Here is a 9901-nt window from a genome sequence, read left to right on the forward strand (position 1 = left end):
TAACGCTTTATTAGCTTTATTTTACATGATCTAGGCTTTTCACTTGAGCTAATTGGATGTGGGAGGGCCAAGAATTTTCTCGATTTCGCAGAGTCTGTCCATTACTTGCTGATTTCTGGCCTTTTGGTCCTTTAGCTTTTCCCCAATGGCATCCAGTGTGGCGGCAATGGCCAATAGCGAAACATCGGTGGTCTGAAGCTCTCTAAGCAAAGGAGTTATCTTTGCCACGGGAACGGAATCTGTAGGTGACGATGACTGTTCGGGGATTTCCACAGTGGATACCTCTTCTACTGGTTTCTCTGCAAAAGTGGGAGCATCTTCAGAAGCTCCGGCAGTAATATTTTCTGCGGTTTCCTCTGCCGTAATTGGTTCTTCGGCAGCTGATGTTTCAGAAATCACTGGTTCTGGAGAAGAAGCAGCTGGAGAAACATCTTCTTCTGCAGGTTTTGAAACCTCTTCCGAGACTGCTGCCTCTATAGGGATGGCGCTCTGTTCAACCACAATCTCCACTGGCTGTTTCACCGTCTCTGGAACTTCAGCTGCAGGAATCTTTTGCTCAACCGGTGGTTCAGTGATCGGTATGGCTGATTCCACATCTGCAGCAGCAGTAACGTTTTCAACAAGAGCTGGAGGAGCGTCATTAATGGTGGCGACATCTGGTTCTGGAGTTGTTGTAGGAGCTTCAGCTGTGACAGGATCCAGGACTTTTTCCGGTGCAGGCTCACTGACCGGTGCCTCTACGGCAACCTCTGGTGCCTGGATAGCGACTGGTGTCTCCACTGGTATTGGCTCTGCCGGAATCGCTGGGCTCGGTTCCGGTTCGGGTATGGGCTCTGGAGTTGGTGATGAGATTTCTGGTACTGGCGGAGATGTTGGTTCTGCAGAGACTTCAACAGTTGGCGCGGAAGTAATTTGTTCCACTGAATCCGGAATAGGTGGGTCCAGTGGCTCGATAATTAAAGCAGTTGCCTCAGATGGAGCAGGGTCTGCAACTGCAGCTTCTGTTGTAACTTCGACTGCCTGCGTGGTTTCTACGGCGGCCTCTAATGGCACAGGAACATCGATAGATTCCGTTGCCAAAGGTGGTACAGTGATTTCGGGAACAGAAGCCGTAGTTGGTGGAGCTGTGGCAACCGGAGCTTCAGCGGTTGCATCAGCGGGTGTGGCGATCACAGAAGCAACTTCTGGTGTATCTGTAGCCGCAATGGTCACTGGTTCTACTGCAACTGGTGCTGGGGTCTCAGGAGCTGGAGTCTCGGCAGCGGTCACAGCTGGCACAGGTTCGGCAGCCACAGGAGGGACAACAGGTGGCGTTACATCAATAGGAGCTTCAGCAACAGCACTGGCCACGGGTGATGGAACAATCACTGGAGCTACTTCGGAAACAGCAGGTGCAATGACCACCGGCTCCGTTGCAGCAGGTGTTGGTGTCGTGGCAACTACTGGAGCTGGTATTGATTCTGCGGCCACAGGAGGCGCAACTGGTGGTGTTATTTCAGCAACAGCAACCGGTGATGCAGCGATCACTGGTGCAACTTCTGGGACTTCTGCAACAACAGCTGGTGCAATGGGTTCTGGCTCTGAGGCAGGAGTAGGAATAGGTGCAGCTACAACAGGATCCGCAGCAACTTGAGGCTCGACAACGACTGGAGCAACGGCTGGGATTTCTGGTACGGTTACTGGAGCTGCAGCAGGTACCGGAGCCTCAGTCGAAGCACTCACAGGAGCGACAACTGCAGCCTCCACAGGTGGTGCAACAGACACAGGCGGCGCAGCTGCAGTGGGAGCAGCGACTGGGATTTCAGTAGCGGGTGGTGCAAGGGCCACTGGCTCTGCTGCAGCTACTGGCGTCGTTGCAACGACGGGAGTCGAGGGCACCGATGGAGCTGCGACAACAGGAGCTGGAACCTCGGGAATGACAGGAACAACCGGTTCCGGTACTGCTGCAACCAGAGTCTCAGCTGGAGGTGGTGCAGCGATCGCTGGAGCTGGAGTCCCTGCTACGACGGGAGCAGCAGCAGGAGCAACGGCAGGCGCAGCAACAGGAGCAACGACAGCTGCTGGGGTTTCTGGTGGTGCTGGTGCAGCAGCTACAGGTGTTGCAACGGGAACCGAGGTGCAAGCAGCAACCACGGGTGCTGTGGCGATCACAGGAGCAACTACGGGAGTTGCAACAACTGGAGGCGCCACGGGTGTTGGAACAGCAGTCGGAGCAGGAGCTGCGGCAGCAACAGGTGGTGTTGCTATCACAGGCGCAGCAACAGGAGTTGTGGCAACAGGAGTGGGTGTTGCAACAACGACTGGTGCCACTGGTGCTGAAACAGCAACCGGAATCTGGGCAACAGCAATGGGTGGTGCTGAAACTGGACTTGCTGCTGGCGCAGTTGGAGCTGCAACACCCGGAGCCGCCACGGATGCGACAGGAGTAACGGATGCGGCAGCAATTGGAGCTGTAGCTGAAGCATCAGGAACAGCAACTGATGGCGTTTGCACACTTGCAACTGGAGTGACTGCTATCGGTGCCGCTGGTGCGGGAGCCACTACCGCTGCTGCAGGAGCCACTGCCGCGGGGCTAACTACGTGGACTGGGGTAGCCACTGCTGGTGGCGCCACAGGCGCAGCAACTGTTGCTGCAACCGGTGCTGCAACAGGCGAAGGAGTCGTTCCTGGTTCCATGTCTATTTTTTGCCCACTTTCAGATAAAAGTTAATCCGTTTGTGCCTTTTCGGCGGGCTTTACCTTGTCCAATGCTTAGTTGAAAAAATGTTTCATGGCCAGATTTTCATGGTCAGCAGACAACTGAAAACAGAGGAATGAAAACGAGAAAAACATGAGACGTGACAAGCCTTGTGCTGACCATGATTTAGGCCATCGCCTCAAATAAAATTAAAATCGATGAGAAAACAGGTAAGAATGAGAAGACTAAGCAAAACAAGTACTCGGCAAAATACTGATTCAAAAATCTTTCAAGTAAAATGACATTGATTAAATGGGATTAAAACTCTCTTGGCTACATGGGAAGTAAAAGATAGTAAAAAATAGGATTAACTAGTCTTTTGCTATTACAGAACATTTCTTGTTAAATTATGTAAGGGTAACTTAAAACACTTACAAAACCTATATATTGCTTTAGATCGTACTCACTAATTTAAGATAATTATTCAGTTCAATTAGACCAAATTTAGAAAGATAAATAAAGAAAAGTTACATCCTCCGCCAAACATTCCAAATCTCACTTTAAACTAACAGCAGCAATGTAATCCACTTGGAGTGTACTGGAGAACTTCCTCTTAGGTAAATCTATCCTTATTGAATGTAATATTACCAACCAATTTAATTTGTTGAATATTTTCGAACAGCGACCGACTTGCCGATGAGAAAAACGGTGTTCAACTGGCCCGTTGACTCAGTTTTCTTGGACATTTTTACCTCTTCTCATTGGCTTACCTTCGCCCAGAAGTCCGACAACTGCCCATTGAGTGCAAAAGCTATACGCATAGTTTCAAGTGCTTTCTGCGTTTTTCCGATTCTAGGCTCTAAGGTGCTTACCAGCTGACCTTAGCCACATATTAAATTTGTTCCGGCTCGCACGAGGAAACATTTGGCGCTGAAAAGTGTGCTACATGCGTTGGTGCTCACCACTACGTATGAGTGATATTCGCATATTATTCGATTATCGATTCGGTTCGCATCTTGCCAAATGCATCGGATTCATCGGAGAAACGCTTTCAGGAATTTATTCGTGCTTCAGTGCATATCGCTTACCACTCGCTTTGTCAGCTGCACTCGCAGATACATAACTGGTTATTTACACAATACTGATTACTTTGCCGTATTTGCAATGTAGTTGTCAACAAAATGCGACAGGTCCCCGCGCTTCCCCTCGCTTCCCCTCGCTTCACCGCTCTCCACCGACCTCCTACAATCCATTTACTATCGTGCCCCATTCAATGTCTGATGCAATGACAGTTGACAAACTGCCACTACGTAGCCGTTGGATCGGAACACATTAGCTCGGTGGAAATGTAATCGCAAAGAACTAAGAAATAAATCTTTCAATTTTTCGAGTGAATGCCGGGTAGGAAGTGCAGCCAAATGTAAAGCAATCCACAGAGGCAGCCGGCAGTTGCACATGCCGTCCGCTGGAGCAAGTGTAATGTGATCTGCGTACAATTTGCAGGCGTCGTTTTAAAAAGTCCAACACCAACACCTTCACCTCCACATCCACCTCCACCTCCGCCTCCAATCCCCACGCCCCCGCAAACTCTGCTGGCCGGGGAACCGAGCACACTTGAGACTTTTGCAAATAGTTTTTCCACATATGAACAGAAAGAATTTTTCTCGCAGGATGGAAAATAAAAAAGAGTTGCGAGCGAAAAGAAAAGAAATACAGATATATAAATAGACGAGATGGGAAAACGCTTATATGGAAATGATTTCACTGCAGAAGTGGAGGAGCGATGCGGAGTAGTTGTGGAGATTGAATTGGCAGTTCAATTTCACGTATTATTGACATTTAAGCGTAAGCATTTGAATATAAACTGAACCCGGCTCAGGGATTGAATGCTTGGAAGGCCGAGAGCGAGTCCTTTTCACAGGATGCACAGACATTGGCTGCCTATTATTTTCTGTGCGATAAATCAATCGCATGAAGCAAAATGCAGAGAAAATACCAAGATAAGTGGAAATGAAATTACATCAAGCATACAAATTGTATTTATACTTTATTCTATCTCCTCCTGCATCACTGAACTCGACAATTGATCTGAGCTGCGAAGGAGTTTGCGTACCTCAATAAAATACATTGGATTTTCTATGAATCTGTGGTCACTGATGAGTGATCTCAAATTACCATTGCTCGAAAAACTAGCGATACAAGTGAGCTAAAAAACTCACCAATAATTATACCTAAAATGATTCTCGGCTCAAAACCATTTTCTGAAACAAAGGATGTTGTATTTCTGGAAATTTTCGAAGGTGAGGCGATCAACTAAAAAAACACAAATCAGCACAACATATACACCTAATTGCCGTCATTTTGCACGCACTGCAAGCGTGTGGAAAGACGGGCTCGAGTGCGATTGGAAAAACCAAACACAAATATGAATACAAATGCGGGGCGAAAATCGAAATTGCGAAATGTGGCAAAAGGAGCTGAAGCTTCAATCCGGAGCCGCTTCCGGGTGTATTTTGCTAAATTGCAAATATTTCTCAATTCGCATGCATCAGCAGAGAATGCAATGCAAACAATTTTCACCCAGCGGCCACAATAAAAAGGGAAGCCCCCGGCGGACGCAAAAAACCCAAACACCCACCCACACGCAGATGGGGCACACAAAGTGCTGGCTAGGCGAAAAAAATTCGCAAAAATCGGCGCCGTATGGCAACCCTGGTCGCTGTGTGGCTGTTGCAACTATGGCGCAATTTATTTCCAGTTTGATTGGTTTTTTCGTGCTTAATTGCACTTGGCGTGCGGGGGGCGAGGTGGCTTGGTGTGATTCCGACCATCCAATTGGGATTGGGGGGTGTGAGTGTGGGTGCTGGCTGGTGTTGGGGCTGGTAGTTGCCCCAATTGGTTGAAAGGTCGCGCTCATCACGTGCTTTAATAATTTATTCAAATTAACACGCGTCAGCCTGCCTTTCCGCTTCCCCGGGAAAGTATCTGTTACTGCGTTTATGCGCAGCTCTTGTTGCAAACTATTTCAACGCAAAACTTCCAGAGGAACTTGCAATTGCAAGGGATTTCTAAACTGTATCTGGTTAAGTAAATACCATACATTGAAATACTATTGAAAGTACACTCAATCGCGTCAAACTAAACTAGTAGACCAACAGTTTTCCAAACTCCGTTAAATTCATGAAAATTCGCATTCTTAAAGCGAGCGGCATAAACATGGCATGAAGCTGCGGGTGGCTCAGACTGCGCTCGGTTAATGGCCAACACTTTGTGGTCAGAGCAAACCGGAAAAACTGGCAGGCAAATGCAAAATATTGCACACAGGCACCCACTTTCGGTCGCCACCCCTTTCCACTCTTCAGCCCATTTTCACCTCCCGGGAAAGTGTGAGTGAGTAAATTACAGCTACATTTTTAATGCATTTTTATTTACATTTACATGGCAGCGCAAACAGAGCCCAGTGGAGCGCAGGAATATTCTGGGCCGACACGAACTTTTGACACTTGACAATTTGATTGTTTTTAAGGCAAAGTGTTAAATTATGCAAAGCACATAACAAACACAAATCGAATGGCACGCACGCACACACTGTATCAACAGCAGTGGCAAGTAAAATATTAAACATTGAACAAAAAAAGCCAAACAACATTTTGCATCAATTAACTTTTGAGAAATACTCCAGCCACTTGAATGATTTTTCAAGATTTCCGCAGTGGCAAAATTCCAATCACTTGACACTTGAAGCACTTGGGGATGAGTGTTTAATGTGGTTAAGAATGTAAATGGGTTTCCTTGTTGAATTGTTAGCCTAATAGATTTACGATTTGAGGACAGGGTTAGTAATTATTTTACGGTTTCAAATGCTAGCTTTCAGATATTTTAAAAATTAAGTTGTATTTTTAATTTTGGGACAATTAAATCAAATATTTGATTGAAAATGCTTCAGGTTGTTATTAAATATCCCAGATATTTTCACCCTTTCAGATATTCTTGTAAATATTCAGGAACGGGAAACCCCAGCAAACAGTTTAAAAAATTCAAATGAACTACGGAATAAATGAACAATATTTACTACGTAATTGCAACTAATGTAGCAAGTTAAATGGCAGTAAACTAATTACGATCCCTGGCCTGGTTCAACATAATTTTCATTGCATTTTTTTCCGCCCTTGCCGAGACTGCTTCTCCACTCCTTGCAGGCTTCTTTCTGCTCCTTGTGACTCCTTGCTGGCTCCTTTCTTGTGGTAAATTAACTTGAATGCCGCAATGTATTTACCGGTACTTGAGGCAAGGGAAAAACAACAAAAAGTATGGCGAAAGGAGCTAAAAAAACAATGAAAAGGCTTCGCCAAATGGAAAGGGTTAAAGAGCAAACAAATCCGACAAGCCGGGAAAAATGCTGCAGGAAAGGTAGGAAAATGCGCGTGAAGCGGGCGTTGGGGGGCTGAAGGGCGTGGCCAGGAGTCGCGTAACTTTTATCATTAGTCCGCTGGGAAATTTAACGGGCACTTAAGTTTTTCTCACTCGTTTTCAACTTACTTTTTGCTGAAGTATTGTTTAGCCATAGCTCCCTGCCCCAATTCCCCCAATTCCCCCACATCCCAGCTGTCACCTTTCATTTGGCTCCTGCTCAGCCCCGTTGAAAATTTATATTATGTTCACTCCGAATGCGGCACTAAGGTTAGCAGCATCATTTATAAGGAACTTTTATTTCGCTTAGCCCCGCTCACCGCTCGCCGCTCGCCGCTTTGCCCCCTTTCGCCTTGGCTTCGGTTTTTGCGGATATTGTTGCAATTTATTTTATTGCATTTTGTCTACAGTTTGCGGATTTAATTTGGCCCCCAGCACTGCGAACTACAATCTGCTCTTCAGCCGACTCTTAACAAGCTGCCAAGTTTTTAATGCCAGGCCTAAGCGGAAACTTTTTCGATTTGGCTTCGAGGGGAGGCCTACTGTATACTTTCGCATCTTTGGAGTCATGTTTATGATTTCATGGGTTGATGTTTGGGAAGGGACTGCTTTTATTAGGCCCACTAGTGGTCACTTTACCAGGCCAATTTTCGTGGTCCGAAGGGGAGGGTTTGTCAGAATTACAACACAATTTGAATGCGACTGAAGATAAGGTAGCATTGACTTGGCTACGTGTTCCAGGTTCATGTCCAAAGGATATCACAATAACACATGATGCAAGCACTAGCATATTCTTCGAATGTGGACACGTATTCACACAGCCTGTGCCCAGAACGAGGATAAGCCCGAAGTTCTTGTCCTGTCTCTGGTTTTTGGATATTTCCTAGATGTGAACATATGAACGCTTAAAGAAATGTCAATTACATTTGTCGATGTGGACATTTCTGGTGTTGTTGCCGCATTGTTGCTGCTGAAATTTGAAATATCTTTGTGGGTGGTGCAGAGCTGTGGGCTCTTAGCCCCGTTTTAGCCCAGTTTCCATTCAACGCCGAGTGACATTTGTTGAGCAGGCGAGGCCGCAACTCAGAACGACTGTGGGCACTCAGCACATGTCCTTTTCGCAACAAGGAATTATGTTCCCTTTACCCCATACCATACAAAAGGGTCCTGACAAAAGTTCAGACTATTTTAGCAGCACGCACATACACAATTTATGAACTTTTCACTCAGATGGGATGTGCAGCATGTTTCTTATCCAGTTTGAGGTTTAATTTAACTGAAATGCTCGTTTGACCGCCCAACAAACAATTTTATAGCAGCAATTCTGCATTGTTCACATCATAATTTGAATCTTTTTGTCTTGTCGAGCTAATTCTTTTATTTGGGAGCCAAGTCTACGTCCAGCAGGCAATAATATTTTCAGTTAAGCTGCATTTTTCCAATTGATTGGCCATACAAATTTTAAAAAGTTGTTTCCAAAAATATGTACATCTAGGAGAAGTATTGTGAATATATTCAAAGTAAATAAGCTCTGTGAGCCTCAGAGTCTTACTTTTTGGGGTATACAAAGCATTTTCCACACTCCCCTGCTAACTACCTGCTGCACTTCTCTGCTTTTCACTGCTGCCTTTTCTATTCGGAATCAATTTATTTTTTATTGAATTCATTGATGTGCACTCCTTTCATTTACCATTTTATGAGCTTTCTCTCACAAATTGGTTCGCTTCGCTGGCATTTGCATGTGCATTCAACCGATTGTGTTATGGTCGAACCTTCGGCGATAAACAAATAATTAACTTTTGTTTAAGTAGCTAATGATCAGCTAATTCTTGGACTTATGATGGCGAAACTTTAAGTCCTTGGTTGACATGTTCCATTACTGTAGGTATACAAGTAGTATTATTAACGAATTGAAAATATTTTGTAGTAAGGAGTACTCAGCAGAAGTTTGCCGCAGTGACTTGTGGATCCCCCACAAGGAGCAAGGTAGTTTGGCATATGGCAATGGAATCAGCTCTAATCGGAAGATTAAATGTGCTCTCTTCTGAGGACCCTACCCACTGACGCTCATAAATAGAGGCCACAAATGGGCCAAAAGGTTTTGGGCCCACCCAAAATCACCCAAAATGGGCGGCGGGAAAGCAAATGATTCTTGAGAGTATGTGGTAAACGAGGACCCCATTCAGTGTAAATTCTATGGCAATTCTATTCCATTCAATCTCGATTCAAAGCCAGCTGTGAACTGCGAAATGAGCGAATCGGACTGGCCCAAAACCACACCCTTTGACTTCATCTTGGCCAGGGGCTTGTGAGCCGCGTTGGAGGGCCACATAATAAGCTCCATTTCCGCCTTTCCAAGCTGAATTGCCAGCACTTACACACACCTTAGCAGCGCATTGAGAGGCGGCCGAAGCAGGTGCAAATAAAACGCTAAATTTGTGTACTTTTCGGCGGCTGCGTTCTCAAAATCCTTGGTCGAGCAAGGAATTGAAAAACATTTACCACAAACCCATTCACATACGTGAGGCACAAATGGCTCGCAGGACTCGGAGGAGGATGGCAACTGGCGGCAGGAGCAAGAAAGCTGCAAAAGCGCCGTGAGTTGGGCAAAAACTAATGCAGGAAAAGCGTTTGCTTTTACCCAAGAGCTGCAAAAACGTTGTCAGCTTGGCGAGTACACCAGAATTCAGTGCGGAATCGAAGAGAATGGAATGGAAGCAGGGCACCTAAGTGGCAAGCATATGTCTTCCAACAAAGCAGATAGACACACTCACATTCACACGTGTGATTGTCGCTTCTTTTTCCATTCTCCCA

The 9901-nt window shown here is 45.8% G+C and overlaps 1 protein-coding gene across 1 annotated transcript; it reads right to left on the minus strand.

Annotated features, from left to right (window-relative positions):
• On the minus strand, nt 1-2758 carry LOC6553888 (calphotin). The gene is made up of 2 exons (XM_026981862.1): nt 726-2758; nt 1-686 (listed from the first exon to the last, which is right to left on the minus strand). The coding sequence occupies exons 1-2, from the start codon at nt 2674-2676 to the stop codon at nt 49-51; spliced, it is 2589 nt and encodes an 862-aa protein (XP_026837663.1). The 5' UTR covers nt 2677-2758; the 3' UTR covers nt 1-48.
• Nucleotides 2759-9901: the final 7143 nt, after the last annotated feature.

The sequence above is a fragment of the Drosophila erecta genome, unplaced genomic scaffold, assembly GCF_003286155.1.
Source record: "Drosophila erecta strain 14021-0224.00,06,07 unplaced genomic scaffold, DereRS2 tig00000000-arrow-pilon, whole genome shotgun sequence".
Lineage (NCBI taxonomy): Eukaryota > Metazoa > Arthropoda > Insecta > Diptera > Drosophilidae > Drosophila > Drosophila erecta.